We start from the raw sequence: 21,481 nt of genomic DNA on the forward strand, positions 1-21,481 counted from the left end.
TCCAAAAGCGATACATATCCAAACCATCACCCAAATCAACTGAAAGAAGTATTAAAACAATTTAATAACATGTATTAAAGATCACGTGACCAGCGCCATATTTGTTAGCACCACTTGGCTGACTCGCATTGTGGATCAATGTGGTTTTGAATGCGTCCCAGATAGAAAAAGCTAAATAAATGTTAAAATGACATTTTGACCCAAATCAAAATGGCTTTTATGCCAAAGACCTAAGTCTTTCACGAACCGGCTGGTGCTGGCAATAACTAGACAACATGGAGGCAATTGCGCGACGGGGCGTCCAGTTTAACGTCCTTCCGAGGGACAGCACACACATTGATTAATCACCCTGCATGTGAAATACTGGGTGGACAGCTTAAAGCTGGGTCAGGATTTGAATGCAGGCGACACAGAGCGAGTATGTGTACCTCTTGGCTTTCCCACCACGGTGTGATGATTCATTATTTCATAACTGAAAAGATTTTTTTCTCATTGTGATCATCTAATTTATTTTTCCTTCCTACCTCCAGGCCAGAACTGTGGCATTGTTGTTGAAACTTGAAGAACATGCCAAGAGGCTTCACCAAGCAGTCCACAAAACGGTTGAAGAAACTTTTAAAAGCAAAACGTTCAATTTTTATTTGTGTTTATCTCTGCCAAAGTGACAGGTCGTATAATGGCAGAACAAACCAGAGAGTTGGTGTCAAAGCCACCCAATGCTCGCCTGTTTATACATTTATCATTTTTAAAAGACTAGTCTAATAATATTTTTTATAAAGCATTGCAGTGAAGTCTGATCCAAATAATTTTAAAGCAATACATGTATTTGTATATTGTAATCAGTAAAAAATAGTGTGGTAGATAAAAACATTAGAAAGGAAATAACTTGCACCAAAAACTTTAACATTTTTAGCTCGTCACACTCACGCTGACGCTGATGCTCACGCTCACGCTCATGCCAGGGGTATCGCTATAGCTCTGTACTTCGAACAGGCGAGCTAACTAGTCTAATAATATTTTTTATAAAGCATTGCAGTGATGTCTGATCCAAATAATTTTAAAGCAATATATGTATTTGTATATTGTAATCAGTAAAAAATAGTGTGGTCGATAAAAACATGAGAAAGGAAATAACTTGCACCAAAAACTTTAACATTTTCATGCTCACGCTGACGCTGACGCTCACGCTGACGCTGACGCTGACGCAGGGGGTATCGCTATAGCTCTCTGTTCTTCGAACAGGCGAGCTAAAACGGGAAAAGTCATCGAAATTGAAATTTCACATATTCAGCGACCCAGCCACCGCCTGTTGCACCGTAGAACAACACATGGCCAATGAATGTGATGACCCCTCGCATTAATTGACCCCTATGACCCTGCATTAAGTGACCTCTTTGAACTTTGTTCAAGTCAATCGATATAGTATTCAGTGACAGTGCAAATATTGTAGAGCTCTTGCCAAGTGGCTTAAGCATTCCACCAAAATGGTTGATAAGAAATGGCTCACTTCACACGCAATTAGCAATCAATGAAGCATCATATGACACATACACCTCCTGGAGACACCCAAAATGTCAAATATGTCCGAAATGGACAAATGAACACTTTTCTAGAAGTCGGAACTGCTTGTAAATTCGATTCTGGAGCTTAAATTTTGTAATTCTGCTTCGTTTAAGAGATTCTCATGGTGATCAGATCAGGTCAGGTATGGGAGCAGGGTGTCGCTGCATCCACTTTCCACCGGTATTCCATGGGCCTCTGTCTGGCCATCCCCCAGGCAGATGCCGGGCCCATCCCCATCTCCTTGAGATGCTGAACAACCTGCTGCAATCACGAGGCACGTGGTTGGCCCATTGGCCTCCTCCACTCATGAGGCTCCCTCACTGAGAGAATCTGGTGAGCAGGATCAGCGTCCAGAAAATGACCCACATGTCCACACAGCCGCAGCTGACACTCACAGACTATGCAGGTAACAAATCTCATTTGAATCTCTCTCAGAAACCACTCGTTGATCGCATGTGTGGAAATTGAATAAAACAACAAACGCTGACATCTTCCAGCATTTATAAGCATTGCAATGTACCCAGCGATTCATAGCTATAATGAACAGGCATTAGATAATATTAGTGAGGAAAGTGAAAAAAAAAACTTTATTGTGATGAAATCATTGCAGCCAGTTCCAAGTCAAGGCAAGGTTGAGCAGGCCCAAAAACATGGTGGCTTCAGACTGCAGCGAGGTTACCTGGGATACGCCTTCAGGCACCAAAGAGAGTGGTGACCGAGATTGCACTTGGTAAAGGATATAACTAAATAAGGCCGTTAATTATCTTCAAAGGGGTGTTTAGATTAACCCAAACACCCAATTTTCATTCGTGCACTTCCTTGGAGTTCCCTTAGTATGCATGCAAAGTTCCAGGCTGCTAGGTTTTAGCGTTTTGGAATTATGAAGGAGACACACTGACACACTGAATCACGCGCGCGCGCACGCACACACACACACACACACACACACACACACACACACACACACACACACACACACACACACACACACACACACACACACACACACACACACACACACACACACACACACGCACGCACACACATACACACTGACATTTATTAGTATATATATATATGTATGTATATCTTATATCTAAGCCTGGTGTTGGCGCAGTGGTTAGGGCAGCGGCTTGGGATCCAAAAGGTCCTGAGTTCAAGCCCCGTTGAGCCACTGAATTAATACACCAGGGGGTTGACTCAGCCTGTCATCCTTCCGAGGTCGGCGAAATGAGTACCAGTATACTGGGCCGGTGTATACCCCGGTTAAAATAGGTGTACCATATCCCTGTGTCGTAAGAGGTGACCAGGGTTGCGTCAGGAAGGGCATCCGGTGTAAAACATGTGCCAAATCACTATGCGGATCATACGGATGATCCGCTTTGGCGACCCCGAATGGGAGCAGCCGAAAGAAGAAGAAGAAGATCTTATATCTATCTCTAATAATAAATGTCATTGCGTGTCCATCCATCAATAAGTCCATCTGTCAGTTTGTCCGTCTCCTCCATAACTACAAAACCATGAAACATATCAGCCCCAAACTTTGCCTGCATAGTAAGGGAACTCCACGGTGATGTATGAATGAAAACTGGGTGTTTGGGTAGTTTAAACACCCGTTTTGAAGATAATATATGGGGTGCCCATTAAGAAAAACCAAAATAAAACAGTCACCTGCAGGGTGACCAGTATCTTGCCAAAATGTGAACATGAGTGACTTATTTATTCGATTAAAGTTACTTAAAAAATAAGGGTTTCATCGACCTTAATGCTTGACCTTTTTGTGACCTTGACCTTTGACCTTGACCTTTATATTTTCGTACGGTTAATGGTATCTCTCCAGGACCGTTGTACATGAAATATCAAGAGATTTTGATGAGAACTGAGGAAATAAAATTTTCATGAAAAATCCGTTTTTTCGTCATGACGTCATCAAATGACGTCATAGCCCTCAAACTTTTGACAGATCTGGAAAGCACTTATCAAGCGCTTTCATATGAGGTATTACTCGATACGGTATCTAAGATTTCAAAATTTGACCTTGGGGTCAAAAACTTTTGACCTCCAGCGCTAACCATGAAGGTCAAGGCCGATCGCCACCAAAAAATAATCAGCTGAGTGCCAGACCATGAACTATATTCCCATGAAGTTTGAAGACGATCCGATCAAAATTACTCAAAAAATAAGGGTTTCGTCAACTTCCCTGATTTGCGACAAAGTGACCTTGACCTTTGACCTTTGACCTTGAACTTGAAAATTTTATGCGCTGAAAGGGACCTCTATAGGCCTCTGATATGCGAAGTTACAAAAATTTCCAATGATAACTGTGCTCTGCAGAGTGATCGATACGTGATTACAGACAAACAAAAAAATAAAAATAAAAATAAAAAACATACAAGCTGACTAACATATGTTGCAAAAACTTCGTTTTGGCAAGATAATAATCCTCACCAAGATGGTGCCGTCATGTTGGTCAGCCCTCTGTCAGCTCACTGGAGTCTGAAGCCACAATTTTTTTGGGCCTGGTCAACTATTCCTTGACTTGGAATAAGCCGCAGCAGTTTCTTAATGAGAAAGCTTTTTTTTTCACTTTCCTCACATGTCATCGATTGCCTGATCATCCTACCTATGAATCGCTGGATACATTGCAATGCTTATGAACACCCAGAGATGCCAGCATTCGTGGCTTTATTTCATTTCCGCACATTCCATAACCTCTAGAATCTCTTAATCACAGCCGAATTTCAAAATCTAAATTTCTTTATTGACTTCAGCAGTAGTTCCTACGGCTAAAACAAAAGTGTACACATGTCCAATTGGGACATCACTTGACATTCTGAGCATCAACGGGTGCATGGTGTTTATATAACCAATCAGCGATCGATAATAATCGCTTGCCAAGGTTGGCATTCCTAATCAATCATTACATTGGAGTGCATGCCTGTGTGCTGAAGCCACTTGGCGAGCACTCTACAATATTTGCACTATCACTGGATGTATCGATCGACTTGACCAAAGTTCAGGGCCCATTCGCCTGCGTTTGGCCGTGCGGTGCATCGGGCAGTGGTTGACTCAGTGAAAATGTGCAATTTTATGTTACACCACGTTTCCCCTTTTTGTACGAACTTCCATCGTTATATGGCCCATCATTTCGGCATAGATAGATTTGTTTGTCGATATTGTTTGTTTGTTCATAAAAACATTGAATGTTTTGTTTTTAAAAGTTTCCTTAACCGTTTTGTTGGACTGCTTGCTTGAGTGGAGTGCTTAACATCTCCGGAGTTAGGAAGGCCAAATAAAATAGATGATTACAATAAGTAAAAAACACTTTCAGTTGTTACAAAGCAATGAATCGCCACATTATGGCAGGATAACTGAGAGGCACACACACACTCGCTCTAACAAACTCGAAGCTGTCTAGCCTGGGTATATATACTGACGAAGCTATAAACTGTCACCAAGGTATTTCACAGTCAGGGTGATTCATCAATGTGTGTGCCATCCCTCGGATGGATGTTAAACTGGACGTCACATCTGCTGGAATCCCACCCCCTCACCCCTCCTCACTCTCTCTCCCGCTCTCCCTCTCTCCACCTCTCACTGCTATCACCGCTCTCCCTCTCTCCCTCTCTCCCTCTCTCACCGCTCTCCCTCTCTCCCTCTCTCACCGCTCTCCCTCTCTCCCTCTCTCACCGCTCTCCCTCTCTCCCTCTCTCACCGCTCTCCCTCTCTCACCACTCCCCCTCTCTCACTGCTATCAATGCTCTCCCTCTCTCACCCTATCCTCTCCCACCTCCTCTTTCTCTCCACTCTCTTTCTCTCCCACCTCTCACTGCTCTCCCTCTCTCACCACTCCCCCTCTCTCACTGCTATCAACGCTCTCCCTCTCTCACCCTATCCTCTCCCACCTCCTCTTTCTCTCCACTCTCTTTCTCTCCCACCTCTCACTGCTCTCCCTCTCTCACCACTCCCCCTCTCTCACTGCTATCAACGCTCTCCCTCTCTCACTGCTCTCCCTCTCTCACCCTATCCTCTCCCACCTCCTCTTTCTCTCCCACCTCTCTCCCCCTGCTCTCCCACCTCTCCCCCTCTGTTAAGGGGACTGATAAGAACTGATGGTTTAGTTTTGAATTTACTACATAGATAGCATGGGTTTTAAATGCTCCTGCTCCGCTTTATGTAGAACACGGCAGTTAAAAGAAAATGTTGCTGTTTGGGTGTGTTTTATCGCCTTTCCCTTCCACTACCCTCACGCCATCTTCCCTTCCCCTCACACTGTCTTCCCTTCCCCTCACTCCGCATTCCCTTCCCTTCCCCTCACTCCACATTCCCTTCCCCTCACTCCACATTCCCTTCCCCTCACACTGTTTTCCCTTCCCATAATGCTACCTTTCCCTCCCACTCCCCTCACACTTACCTCTTCCCAAACCTCCTCCCCTCTTGATGAACTTTCTGACGATTCCATTCATGAGGAATTCATATTGAAAACAAAGTGTCTACAAAATCTCCTGAACTTATAACTCCAGCTTCATTACTCATCACAAATCTCTGAAACACTTTAAGGTGAAAGGGCACCATGGGGAACGTTTGCGCAGGTAGGCAAGTACGCGTCCGCCATGTTTGTTTGACTGTGCCAGCTCCTTGTGTTCTATCACCACTGCATGTCTCTGCTTTCATCAGCATCCATCTACACTAAACCTCTTGTTTTTTTTTTCAGCAAAAGCTTTCTGCTCGATTGTTTTTCATCAAGTATAAACTGTTTTTTCAACCATTGATTGGTTGTCACTGTTTCTTTTTATCCCTAACATTTGTATGTCTCACTTCCTGTTCATAGTTACTTACCTTCACTTGGCATAAGGTGTGGAGTAAAGGGAGGTGTGGAGGAGAGGGAGGTGGGGGGAATGATTGATTATCTTCTTTTAATACCTTTCTCAAATTTGTGTTGATGTAATTTATGTTGCAATGAGCTTTGTTTGGAAGGTAATTCATTGCAGATTTGCAGTTCCGTAATCACAGCGAACAATGAAAAGAGATTTTAAAATGCTAACATATGAGCAGAAACCCTCTACCTTCGTAAAAAAAAATAAAGATATACATGTAATTATTTATTTTTGTTGTAGTTATTGTGATTCAACCTTGTTTCATGCATACCATGCCGTTGCGTTATTTGTCAAATAAACTTCGTAAGCTAAATGAAACTGGTAATCTCTTTTTATGATGCTGCACAGGTTTGTTGATGTAACACTGTGTGTAAATGGCCAGAGGTTACCTGCTGCCCTGTGACGAGGAGGATGCTTGCCTCTTTACAGTGTCGCACTTGCCGATAGACATGGTCCAGCACAAGAAGTTCACTCCAGCAGCTTTGTAGAAGTTTCATCTGATCATCCACCTGCAATACCGGACCTCACTGCATTAGCATGCCCATCTGGAAATCGTCGATACACCTGCATACACTTCCTATCAAGACTCACTCGCTGATGGAGAATGGGATAGCAGATTAACAATCCTTTAAAGCAACTTTTTGTGAAATATCAGAGTAGGTAGACTGTATGCGGGGATGGCACGGAAATGTTGCCCTGACCCACAGGGCAGTGTAAAACTGCAAAAAGTCGACAAAGGTAAAGTTATAAGTGTGGCGGGGCGAGCCCGTGTGCATATGCATGATGACATTACGACAACTCGGGTAGTCAGGGATTGACAGCACAAGTGCACCACTACCAGGGATACACGAGGGGGAGCCCTGACAGAAACCCTGGAGTGAGAGGTAAAAGAGGTTGGCAGGAACCTATAAAAAGGGATAAAGGCGAGGGTGAGTTGTTTTCAGGAAAAGACAAGAGTTGAATCGTCTGGTAGTAAGTACATTGTGAGGGATTTACCATGACAGCACAGAAGGTGTTGCTGGCAATGTCTGCTGGGATGGGACATAGGTAGCACAGTATCACCTTTGCAGTTGTCTATTACCTCTGTGCCAAGGTAGCTGTCCAGACTAGTTTCGATTCCAATCCTGACTATAAACTATTACATCGGTGCCTTGCAGGCAAGACGTTGTATCGCAAAGTGTGCCGATTCTCGTACGGAAGTTGAGCTGGCTGTCTTGTCTGCTGATGTTTGTATAAGTATAAAACTGAATTGAAAGGTTCTCACTGTTGAACTATCGAGATGGCTGGCGACTTCGTTTGGAATTTAGCAGCTATTAATTCCGTGTGGAGTGATCTCTACCCTCTTGGTTATTTTCAGTTTATTTCCACGAACTTTTAAAAGTTCAGATAAAAGTTCGTTCATCACTATTATCAGCTCGTAATTTCCCATACCCTCCTTGCACATTCTCTACAATTCCAGCAAAGCCCCCACCCTCTGGTTGTGAATCCATAGTCATTCCCCACGCATCCTTTTTTGGGGTCTATGGGTTATCTGTTATTCACAAGCATTTGAGCGCTCTTATACGGCCCTCGTCTCATCACTGGGATTCCAAGCTCCGTCCGCCTTTATCTGCCATTGAACCCACCTTGGTAATGGAAAGCTGTTTAAAAACTCCTCTTTCTCCTTCGTTATCTTCGCTTTGTTGTCGCTCCATAGTGAATTCAGCTGTTCCTCGACATGTTCTGCAAACGTTTTCCTTTGATATTCCTTATTTTGTGTTTTAAGTTTGAGCAATTTTATAAACTATGTGTTTGCATCTGTTTACTGCATGTAGTCTGTTTGCATGTAATACGTCTGTTTACTGCATGTAGAGCAATTTAATAATAAAAAAATAAAAAAATTGGAATGTTGTTGGAAGTGGGTTTTGGGAGCCCACATCAGCAGGTAGGGAATTCAGGAGGAGCCCCCCCCCCCAAGAATCATAAGAGAAATTGTAATTGTTACTGTCGTTTTAGTCGAGTTTGTTGGCTAATCATTTGCTATTCTTTTCAATCATCACTCTGCTACGTGCTTCGGCCATGGTTTGTATTAACGTTTTGTTTTTGCCAACACAGCGAGGATTCTATTGTTTCTTGCGCACTAGCAAAAACAAGAATGACCGCACTGTAGTCACAACCTGCAATCCAAAAAAAACTAGAGTAATTCGACTGCGCGTAGTCGACGGGTATGCCTCCGCTCTCCCGCACAAACACTTGAGTATTGACATATTTGACCCTTCACCTTCATCATATCTGTCCCAAAATCCAATCAGTTAATTGCCCTGTCTAACTTCACTTTTGTGCCAAGTTTGATGAAATTCTGTCCAATATTTCTTGAGTTAGGGTGTAAACAGTAAAATTTCAGAGTTTGACCTTGACCTTTATCATATTTGGCCCAAAATCTAATCAATTAATTGCCCTGTCTTACTTCTTACGAAGTTTAATGAAATTCTACAATTTGCTTCTTGAGTTATGGCGTAAACGAAAATCCGGACGGACGAATGGACGGCCGGACAGACGGACGAACGGACGGCCGAACAACCCGGAAACATAATGCCTCCGGCACCCTTGGTGCGAAGGCATAAAAAAGCCAAGACAGTGTATAATCAGCAGAGACCTATATGTCTGATGTCTTCGGCCCACCAGAAAACCAAGATGGCGGTTATTTTATATTGCCTGGGCGCCATGGTGGGTGGAGTCAAGCGACAAATGTAGGTGGAGTCCGGCAGCTGTACAACCAATGAGTGCACCTTTCAAAAACCGACCAACAACAAAAACAGGCACACCGAGCTTTTGTGGACCTGCACCACGTCGCAGGTAAAAAGATGCTCCTCATTAACAACAAACCATTTTTGCAGAAGATGAGGCATCATTATTTGTGAACCCAGATTATATGTAGGCCATAGGAATCCCTTTGAAGCCGACCCCCACCACTCCCCCAATCAGAGAAGAATAGAATGAGAATTCCCGCCATTCGGGTTAATTGCTACCCCAATCCATGTTCAAATATTGTTTGTGCTTTCGTTTTCATTCACTATCGAGCAATTCATGTGTTTATTGCACTGAAACTGTGAATTCTGTGATGTGCGTTAAATGTAGAATATTGACGAAGCTCTACTAAGAGATGAGGAGCTCAGAACGAGTTTCAAGGACTGAGGATTCAGGGAAGATGGACAAGGAGAGAGGGATGAGGCAGGAGGAGTAATAGGTGAGGTTGGTGTTGTAGAGGGTGAGTGTGCTCGTGGCTCGCAAGATTGGGTTTGGACTGTGGATGCGTTACGAGCATGATGGGCTGATTAGCCTCCTCATTTGTCAAGTTTTCCTCGTTTTATCCCTGTCGAGGTCGAACCTTGTTCTTAAATAATGACCATCAAAATACAGTATCACAGTGCTTAGCATCTCACAAACTTTATGTCATGCCTCAACATCGGATGTCATGGTAAACTACTGTACGGATGGATCATCACAAAAATTATCACGTGGGGGGGGGGGCAATAAGGCTGCTGTCCAATGGTGATGTCAAAGGGGATTCCAAACAACCTGCTGTCCAATACCACTGACCTCGATTCTAACTGGATAGGAGGGGAAGCTCATTTTTTTTGAAGCCATTTGTCCACCATCTTTGCTCTCCCAAAATGAATGAATGGGATTGTTAGTAACTAAGGTGAATGCCACTTACGGATGAAATGTGATTCCTCTTCTCCTTTGATCACGACCGTTGTGGTTTTTACTGCCTAAAGCAGCACACCAAGGCATTTCATAAATACTATAACAATGCTTTCTTCAACCCAGGAAAGGAGAAAAATCAAGTAGGAAGGTGGAATTTTCAAAGCAAATATGCACCTTGAAGCAGGTATTTGTATTGATGCAAGCAGGATTCTGTGTATTGTGGAAGAAGGAATATGGCGGATGGAGTGCTTCTGGTGGCTTGAGGACCGCCCGCCCAATTAAAGTTGGGCACCCTATCCAGTTCGTATCGAGATCAGCGTCCGATACCCGAACTATGCGTCGTTTCTCTAGTGCACAACATACGAGACGATGAATTATTTTCAAATTCCCTTGCGGTTCTTGGCATCGTGCCACATCGATGTGCCTTAAAATGAATGATGTTATACAAACAAAGTTGGGGTTTTTTAATTAAATTATGATCTGGAAAAACAATTTAAAACAACTACCGTTAGTCTGCGGCATGAGAAATTCAATCTTATGCATCAATTTCAGAGTGATTAAGACTACATTCCATGTACTTTTTTATAGAGGGTTTTCAGAGCTATCCCATAATGTCATGCACGCTGCCATGTTGGCTGTATTCATTACCCAGGCAATGATAGCATCAGTCGCTCTCCAATCAAGCATGTTTATCTCGTTATTCTGACACTGCAATGGAAAGCGACGCTATAATTATTTGGCCTTGTTACGTCTTGTTTCTTTAACTTGCCAACCAATATGGCACCTGAGTGCTGCATCATGGGTACTGAATCCCCTCTATTGAACTCACATCAGGTGTGTTCTATTAGAGTTTCCTGCACCCTGCTATTGCTGTCCAAGCCAGTCGTTCCATATCAACCAGTTTGCAAGCCGCTCAGCAAGCTAAGCAATCTATTAAGAGAGGTGTTTCGTTGTGTTAGCAAAAATGGCCGCAGTAGTCGGAATCAAAATTATACTACAACCAGAGATGTTCAGAGGTATCTCATTGAACCTTTATTTTTCTTTTTAATTGAAATACTGTTAGACCCCGCCATTCGTGGTGGATACATTCTTGGAAAATTCCGCGAATGTTAAAACCACAAATGTCGGGACATTGTTTCAGTGGGTAAAAGGGGGATTAGGTTCCCGGAGGTCCGTGATTCATAAAGGAAAATCAAAAATTCCACGTAAAACTGTGAATACTCCAGCAAAAAAAATCACCAATACCCCAGTGAATAACCACGAAAATGTGAAAGAAAAACATAAATATGCCCGCAATGAGAAACCGCAAAACTGTGAAAATGCCAAAAAAAACTCCGCGAATACGCCCGCAACAACATGAAAACCCGCTGATACGCAAAGCACAGAGCCGGGAATGTAGAAGCTGGTCGCATTTCATCAACCGTGACTATGCAGGGTCTGCGAATAGCAGGGTGATTTGTGGTATATAATGTTCAAATATATAATTACACTATAAAGGTTTGAAGGCGTACAAATAAAAAAAATCCAGGTTTTACCGCCATTTTCCAGTGACTATCACATTACAATAGCTATTTGTGCCTGTCATATGTGTCCATTATGACATCTTTAAAACAGTAAACATTCTGTTTGGAATGATTTTCAATTTATTTGACTTGAAGGCAGACAGACAGACAGACAGACAGACAGACAGAATGAAGATATTACTCTCTCTCTCTCTCTCTCTCTCTCTCTCTCTCTCTCTCTCTCTCTCTCTCTCTCTCTCTCTCTCTCTCTCTCTCTCTCTCTCTCTCTCTCTCTCTCTCTCTCTCTCTCTCTCTCTCTCTCTCTCTCTCTCTCTCTCTCTCTCTCTCTCTCTCTCTCTCTCTCTCTCTCTGCAATCAGGATGAATTCAGAGACAAAGTAGTGTAGAACGAAAAGCTTGTCTTCCTATTCATGTCCCAATTTGTTTTCAAAGCATAACATTCAATTTAAATTAGTTATTCCTCGACCATAAACTGATAAGACAGACAGAAGGATGGCCATGAACCGATTGCTTAACCCCACTTTTCGCTTCGCATGTGCGGGGTAATAAATTAGTTTGAGGAAGTTGTCAAAAGAGGATGGAGTAAAACTGAAAACGATGGCCCAGACAATATTTGCTCGAGTACCACAAAGGATTGTTTACATGGAGACCGCCATGTTGATAAGTGGTACTGAGCACTCTGTTCTGTTTCAGTGGTTGCTTGAGCGCTTTGAACCAATCAAGCTGCTTGCAAACGGTATACACCCCTGAGTTCCGGTAAATCTTTTCCCTCAATCTCAGACTCCAAGCAAGCCATTAATGGGTTGGCCCAGTCGCCCAGAATCTTAACTTTGTTTATCGGCAAATACGTTGAGCCTGATTTCACGTCACATTTTGAAGTATCCCGATTCCAAACTTAAGTGCAAATAGAATTGATCTGCTTTTGGAAGCTGACAAGTTTAATAATTTTGGTGAGTCTTCAGTTGGCGTTTATTCATTGCATGTGCATTTGAATGGTTTGTTGGATAGCCTACAGGTAGTGGACAAAAATGGAAACAGCAATGTAATGTCACTTAATAGGGTGTTGGGCCACCACGTGCGGCCAGTATGGCCTGTATGTGCGTGGCATGGAGTCCACCAGCATCTGGAATTCTGCATGACGGATGCGGCACCATTCTTCCATGATAAAGTCAATCAACTTACACCTGTTTGATGGAAGTGGAAAACGCTGTCTCAGGCATTGTTGCAGAATATCCCATAAATGCTCGATTGCATTCAGATCTGGTGAATGAGAAGGCCATAACATATGGATAACATCAGTGTCATTCTCATCAAAACATTGGGCGATCACACCTGCTCTGGATGGGAGCATTGTCATCCTGGAAGACACCTCTCCCTACAGGAAATAAATGCTGCAACATGGGGTGAAGATGATCACTCAGTACCATTAAGTACCGATTGGCATTCACTTTGCCTTATAAGGCAATGACCACCCCAAAACCATGCCAGCAAAATGAGCCCCAAAACATTACAGAACCACCAGAAACCTTTACTGTTGGAACCAAGAACTCAGGGCTGAAGAGTTATTTAGGGCAGTGCCGCACGTGTACTTGTCCATTTGTCGAGAACATGGTGAAGGACGATTCATCTGACCATATCAGATTTCTCCAATGATCGGTAGTCCATTCCCTGTTCTCTTTGCACCACTGGACTCACAAACGTGCATTGTCAGGTGTGATGAGCCATTTGTGCAGTGCAACCCGACATTGGTATCCCACTCTGTGGAGTTCTCTGCGGACTGTTTTTGATGAAACTGGCTGCTCATGCCCCAAGTTGAAATTTACAGTCAATGTTCTGCAGTGGCTCACCTGCTTTGCCTTGCACTTCAAATTAATGCATGGATATCACGATCCTGGAGTTTGCGCTTTTGCTCATGATTGCCCTTTTCTGATGATGTCTTTGGGGGCATTGCTCTGTGGATGAGGGCATCGGGGGGGGGGGGAGGTGGAGGCGGTCTCTTCTTGCAGCCATGCTAGCCATGATTATAGGCAACCAGGCTTGTGCAGCATTTTTATACATGACCTTAAGCATGCTGGGGTGTTATTTGCTTAAGACATAGGCACACCTGTGTGGAAGCCGTTGTTTGGTGTTGCTCATTTATCCAGGTGTTTCCATTTTTTGTCCACTACCTGTATATTTTCTTAACTAACTTGTGTTTGCATTCTCCATGAAAGATTCAATGGCATCTTTCTTAAATGAGTATGAATTGAGAAAGAAAGGTAATAAATCCTGCACTCAAAATTCGAGGAGAGTGGGTAAAGCCTTGTGCCATTGCCGTCACTGGTTTGGGTTTGATTTTGATGACTCATCAGAGTAGAAATGTATGCACCCTGCGATGGGGTATTCTAACCTGTCCAAGATTGCTTCTTAACAATGCAAACATTTACGACTTATCATGAGAACCTCAATAATTTTTAAAGTCTATGGGCCCCCAACCACCACTGCAACCCGACATACAAAGAACAAAATAAAAACAATGTCACCCGCAGGGTGACCCGTATCTTGCCAAAAGGTGACCATGTGTGACTTCTTTAAGGTCACACTGAGGTGAACAGAGCTGCTATCCACCAGGAGTGACTCCATGAGAAATATCTGCCTACGAGAGATTCCGATGAGAATCGTTCTACAGAGTAACCATGAAAAATATGCGTTTTCCTCATAACGTCACCAAATGACGTCATAATGTCTCAAGCTTGACATATCTAGAAAGCACTCATCGAGGTGTTCAATTTGTGGTACTACACGATATGGTTCCTAAAACTTGAAAATTTGACCTTGGGGTCAAATATGTTTGACCTCAGGCACTAAACATGAAGGTCAAGGCCAATCGCCACCAAAAATTAATCAGCTGAGCGCTAGACCATGAACTATATTCCCATGAAGTTTGAGGACGATCCGATCAAAATTACTCAAAAAATAAGGGTTTCGTCGACTCCCCTGATTTGCGACAAAGTGACCTTTGACCTTGACCTTCAAAAATTTATGCACTGAAAGGGACCTCTATAGGCCTCTGATATGCGAAGTTGCAAAAATTTCCAATGATAACTGTGCTCTGCAGAATTTTTTATATGTGATTACAGACAAACAAACAAACAAACAAACAAACAAACAAAAAAAACAAAAAAAAAACATACAAGCTGACGAACATATCTTGCAAAAACTTCGTTTTGGCAAGATAATAACATCCCGTTAATGATAAAAAGGTGTGTGTGTGTGTGTGTGTGTGTGCGCACATCAGAATAGTCACCAAACCCCAGACTGCCTACAATTGTAGTTCATTTGTGGCAATGTTCGCGGGGATAGTTTTCAAAATATCAGTGATTTTCTTCTTTATTATTCCTGTTGTTCGAATTATCATTGGTGGTGCAATTTCAACACTCTTCAGCTTCCAAAATATCTTGATCTCATTTTTCAGGTCCTGGTATTTGGTCATTTTTTGGATTTCTGCATCATTAAAGCCAAAATCGCTGGGTACTGATATCTGAATCAGCAATGCTGTCTTTTCCTTTTTTTTCCTGAGAACGATGTCTGGTCGCAAGGCTTTGTTTTCTATGCTCACGCTCGATGGGATCATCAGGTCGGCACATCAGGTTGTGCCGTTGTGTGTAAAGTTGTTCTGATGATAGTTTTTCGTATCCTGAAAGCAGGTGACTAGTACTTTCTGTTTCTGTCATACAGAACATGTGTGTGTGTGTGTGTGTGTGTGTGTGTGTGTGTGTGTGTGTGTGTGTGTGTGTGTGTGTGTGTGTGTGTGTGTGTGTGTGTGTGTGTGTGTGTGTGTGTGTTATCACATACATATATATATATATATATATATATATATATATATATATATATATATATATATATATATATATATACATATATATATACATACATATATATATATATACATACATATATATATATATACATACATATATATATATATATATCCATATATATATATATATACACATATATATATATATACATACATATATATATACATATATATATATACATATATATATATATATATATATATATATATATATATATATATATATATATATATATATATATATATATATATATATATATATATATATATATATATATTCAAAACGTGTAAATGTCCCCAGCTGATTAAAGGTCTCATGTATTGAAATAAGGAGTGTGGGGAGGATGGATGTGTTGTCCGCAATCAAAAAAAGGGAAGGAAGGGAATCTGGTGTTTCAGTGGCACCATTGAATGACAGAACAATAGGGGGGGATGGGGGAAGGGGGGGAGAGCTGAACCTTTATGGGACGTGCACCTGAAGTACAAGTGGTGCACACAGAGCACCATTGTTTAGCCCTCCGTGGGATCTCGTTCCGGGAGCACAGCTGTGCACGTCCACCAGTCAAGATCTTCCTCAAACGAATGATAACCCGGATCTCGTTTCGCTATTGCCTATAAGACTGTAACCCCTGCAGACCCCTAACCACACCCCTTAACTTTCCAGTTACGCGACACACCATTCCTACTAGAATGGATAACCATGGAACGGCGGCCTGTGTTCGGACCATGGATAGGTGCTGGGCAGATCGCCATATTCAGAATGTTTTCCTGCTCTATTGTTCCTGTCCTGTTTTTCAAGAGTGCAGGTGCCCACAAATTGTCCAATTTTAGAATGCATCCGGTTGGGACATAATAGGTTTGATTGACTTCGATAAATTTAAACATTTTGATGCTTGATCAGAACAGATTACAAATGAAATGTAAGCGCTATTTTCCACTGTGAAACAAAAAGAAACGAAATTAACATGCCAAAGGACAATATGCAAATATTTAAAACGTGATGCGAACAGGTTATACAGAAAGCTCTGTTACATATACTCAGCCAGAAAAAAAAAGGATCTTTAAAAGTTAAGTTTCCAAGATAAAAAGCAATGCTTCCTAAGACGTCTCCCAGCTTTCCTTATGGTAACTCTTGATTCATGAATGCGCTCATCAGATCAACATTTGGTGAAGGATACCTTTTGTGATGTGACCACATCATCCCTTGGTTATACGATTTGCCACACAAGGAATTTCAACACAATAGGAAGCCACGAGGCCCATCAAGCCTGCACAATGGCTGCCATCAAATAAGTCTGCAAAATGGTTGCCAACATATGGTTGTTTGGTCTGCTCCATCCTTTTAAAATGCAGAGCATCAAACAAGGAAGCAGCTGTTTCTAAAAGTCTTTATATGACCCTGCTGGCATCGAGTTGGAAACCGCCAACCTCTTGGATTCAGAGCGGACATTAATCATTACACCAATGAGTCCAGTTGAAAAATGATTATGCTTTATGTGGATGTTAAAGATGAACGTTCAGTGTCCATCTCTGAATCGCGTGCAGATGGAGGGGGAAGGCAGGGATTCGGTACAGTGCGTACATACTGCCTACAAGATGTCTATCTGTGTGTTTGGTGGATTGCCCTCGGGTAGGTTCGTGCGTTGCAATACATCAGTATGAAAATTTAGAGTTGGGTTGGAAATCGAACCCAGACTACGCAGGAAAAAGGCAAGCATTCTGTCCACTGGTTTATCTTGCCAGCCCTGTAGCAGAGGTGGACGACGTCATAAATAAAATATCTGTAATCAAAATGTAGACCAATTACTGCACAGTCGTCCCAAAAATGAAGCCAGACATAGCATTATATACATGCGCATATATATATATATATACATACATTCACACATATACATACAAACACACAAACACAGATATATTATGTCCTGATAAGTACTTACAAAAGCTATTTTATTTGAAGTTATAACCAAAACTTATAAGAAATTTTCCCGATTTCCCAACTGCCCGGATCATCAGCTGGCACCGTTTTTCATCGAGGTTTCGATCCTTTCAGCCCAGAACCTCTCCAAACAGCAGATCCACCACCCCGGTCGCAGTTCCACATCAGTAGATTACTCAACATCAATGGATCGAAAACCTCAATGTTGTGTCCAGACAGTCAGTCAAAACACAGCAATGCAATATCCTTAAATACAAACTTATTTAATTATTGCTTTTATTTAAAGTATTACTACATTTGAATAACTTTAATCATACACCACTTGATATGATAATATATAAAGAAATTAACACTTTACCTTGTAGACATGTCCAGGACACAGCATGGTTCCTTATAATAAATAGATGGTTCCTTTTCTTATTTCTCCAATTTCTTGATGCTGAAAATTATTTTGCCATCATCCCTGGCAGGGCGGAAGGATTATTGTGGATAAGTGATGGGAATCTGGATATACTCTTCAGTCAGTGACTTCATGTTTGGAAAGCTAATCAAACTTATACTTCCAAAAATGATGATGCTGCCTCCACCATGCTTCACGGTAGGGATGGTGTTGGATGGGTGATGAGCTGTGCTCGGTTTCCGCCAGACGTAGCACTTTGCATTCAGACCACAGAGTTCAATTTTTGTCTCAATAGAACACAATGTTTTGCCTTGTGCCCTCAGAGTCTTTCACGTGCTTTTTCTAAACACCAGGCGTGCCGTCATGTGCCTTTTTCTCCGGAGTGGCTTCCATCTGACCACTCTTCCATAAAGCCTAGATTTGTGAAGTGCTGCAGAGACTGTTGTCATTCCAGCAGGTTCTCCCATCTCAGCCATGGAACTCTGTAGTTCTGTCAGAGTGGTCATTGGATTCTTGGTCACCTCCCTGACCAAGGTACTTGCCTGGTTTCTCAGTTTGGTCAGACTGCCAGCTCTGGGAAGAATCAGAGTCATTCCGTATTCTTTCCATATCCTAATGATGGAGCTCACTCTGCTCTTGGGAACTTTCAACTCTCTAGAAATTGTTTTATACCCTTCTCCAGATTTATGCCTCCTCTCAACTCTATATCGGAGTTCTACAGACAGTTCCTTGGAATTCATGGGAGAGTTTCTGCTTTGGCATGCACTGTCAACTGTAGGACCTTCTGTAGAAAGGTGTGTTTCTTTCTAAATCATGTCCAAGCAACTGAATTGTCCACAGGTGCACTCCAATCAAGGTGTGCAGACATCTCAAGGATGATTAAAGGAAATTGGATGCACCTGAGCTCAATATCTGGTTTCATAGTAAAGGGGTTGAATACTTATTGATGTAAGACATTTCAGCTTTTCATTTTTAATATATTTGTAAAAAAATTCTAAAAACATGTTTTCACTTTGTCATTATTGGGTACTTTGTGTAGATCGGTGACAATTTAAAAAAAAATTTAATCAATTTTCGATTCAGTCTGAAACGCAAACACAACATAACACAACATGAAAGTCTGAAACACAACATGAAACACAAAACACAGTCTGATGCGACAAAAGTCAAGGGGATGAATACTTTCTGAAGACAATGTAAAATTAATATTTATTAACACTTACTCTCATGCCAAAGATGTGACTTAAATTCTACTTCGTTCATATGCAGCACAAGGCTGTGGGGTAGCATCATTGGCTAAGGGTGCGGCTATGCCGCTCATGCAGTGCCCTCTGCTGGTCAGGGCAGAAATTTGGAATTTGTTAACGGTGCCGGTGATAGCACACCTCCTTTTCACAAAGGACATTGTGAGATTTTTTTTTACATCCACCAACGAATGCTGGCAGACGGGATTCCCGTTTAACATCCATCCGAGGGACAGCACACACATTGATGAATCACCCTGCCTGTGAAAGTCCAGGATGACGGTTTACAGCTGGACCGGGATTCAAACCCAGGCGAGACATCGTTGAGGCAAGTGTGCATCCCTCTAGGGCTCGGCCACTCTTTCAGCCCATGCATTCAATAATTCTGTTTTAAACAACTCCAACTTACATCAATTATAAACCGGTTGCTACCCATTCTATCATCATATGTGGTCGGAGTCAAAATGAATGAAAGCAAGCAAGAATAATTATGGGATATTGAAGTTGTTATTCGTTAACATAGGATCCACTTTCAACTGGTTTGCACATCATCATCAGAGGATACACTCTTTTCCTTAATTTCCATCCACATCTTCGTTCAGGTCATCTCCATAGCTTGCACTTTTCCACACGTGCCCTGCCATGAGGCATGGAGCGCTAATTACAGCGGTCTGCTTTAATTAGATGTTGCCGGTCATTGAGCCGAGCAGGAAAGATGTAAGCACCAGGCGCGCAGTCCGCTTTGGGCAAACGATTTGGTCAACCCAGGATCATTATCTCGGTGAGATCAATCCAAGTCCAACAACGGCATCATGACCGGCCGTATGTATCGAGACTCCAGAGAGAAGAGTTACACACAGTAACACAACCGTCCGTCCCACTTACTGACACAAACGGTAACGCACAGTTGCAATCATCATGCGGCCATGGTTGGTTACGCTAGTTAATCTGCTCTTTTTGATCGATTCACACAAACCCCCAAAAGGAAATGCTATACAGGTATCATTTGGATATTATGAATGGATTGAGGTTTGGGGTGTTCATAATGTTGGGGTTCCACTGCATTAGACAGCCATCGGCAAACGTCACACTCACTCATCATATCGCAAGTGGCTACTGAATTATCTACTAGAATGCAACCCCTGAGAAGATGTTATTATTATTTTTTTTAACCAAAACAACTTAATGATGTAATGACAGAATCATCTATCATCCGGCACCCTCAAGGGTCATGTACTCCTCTAAAAATGGTACCTCTGAGGTCCTTCACCCTCTCAGTGTATTACCTCAAGGGTCATGTACTCCTCTAAAAATGGTACCTCTGAGGTCCTTCACCCTCTCAGTGTATTACCTCAAGGGTCATGTACTCCTCTAAAAATGGTACCTCTGAGGTCCTTCACCCTCTCAGTGTATTACCTCAAGGGTCATGTACAACTCTCAGGACATCACCTCTTGGACCATGTACTCAATTGGGGTGCCACCTTTGGGGTTTTTAACCCTCCCATGATGGCACCTCATCCCATACCAAGAGCACCACCTGCAGGGAAATGTGCTGGATGTAAACTTGCACATGCTTGGAACCAAGAAAACAAGCAGTGCACAAAATGACAAAAAGTACTGCATGATTATCCTTTTGAACACAGCATGGTCATCACCACGACAAGAACATTTGATGAGAAAACGGTTTAGTAATTGTGATTGCCTCTAGGGTACTGACCGTGTTCAGCTTTTTATTTCTCCATCATCAATGGAAGTGACTGGGTGCAAGGTTAACAAGCTGGTGCCCTGACCAACAGGAGCAGGTGACAGATTACGCACAAGCATGCAGACCATAGGAGACCCTGTGATCGGGAACAACCCCCCCGATGACAGCTGTTGCCTGCGGGATGTTCTTTTTAATGCGTCCACTTCCTACTCGTGACTTTGCCAGGACCAATGCAGCCAACATCTGTGTACACCAATTACCTGTGGGTAATGCCTGCGCCTCTTGGGGACCACGGGCCAGTCTCCTGTATGGGACTGAGTTTGCTGAGCTATACCCAGACTGAGACATAGAGGAAATGAGTGCCATTTTTGGCTCCCAGAGGACCAACATTTTCAATCCCCGTGACGATATTTTCAGAGCGAACTGACCTGACAGGGGAGGAAGCTGGATTCAAGTGAACAAATGAGCCGATGAAAGAACAGAGCCTCAATATCCTCTACTCCTCCCCAAATCTCGATAACCACTAAGATTGCTTGCCACAAGAACTTGTGTTTATTACAGAGCCAATAACTTGTGTTTTTTTTTTTACCGAGCCAAGAGCCAATATTGCTTTTTCTAGGCATATCGCAATATATTGACTTTGACACATTAATTTATTTTGTTTTGCAAACACATCTATATT

General features: G+C 42.4%; 1 protein-coding gene and 1 pseudogene across 2 annotated transcripts in view; one reads left to right on the forward strand and one right to left on the reverse strand.

The window, feature by feature from the left end:
• The window catches only part of LOC147012743 (uncharacterized), a 643,866-nt pseudogene that overhangs the window by 499,807 nt on the left and 122,578 nt on the right, over positions 1-21,481 (forward strand). The window lies entirely within an intron of this gene.
• LOC147012746 (nuclear receptor subfamily 5 group A member 2-like) overlaps positions 1-21,481 on the reverse strand; it is a 196,330-nt gene that overhangs the window by 63,315 nt on the left and 111,534 nt on the right. Inside the window, exon 5 of the mRNA XM_085853885.1 lies at positions 6,830-6,949. Within this exon, the coding sequence (XP_085710011.1) occupies positions 6,830-6,949 (120 nt within the window). The remainder of the gene's footprint in view (positions 1-6,829; positions 6,950-21,481) is intronic.

This window comes from Eptatretus burgeri, chromosome 14 (assembly GCF_056783735.1).
Source record: "Eptatretus burgeri isolate ZD-2024b chromosome 14, Ebu_testis_v1, whole genome shotgun sequence".
NCBI classification, from domain to species: Eukaryota; Metazoa; Chordata; class Myxini; order Myxiniformes; family Myxinidae; genus Eptatretus; species Eptatretus burgeri.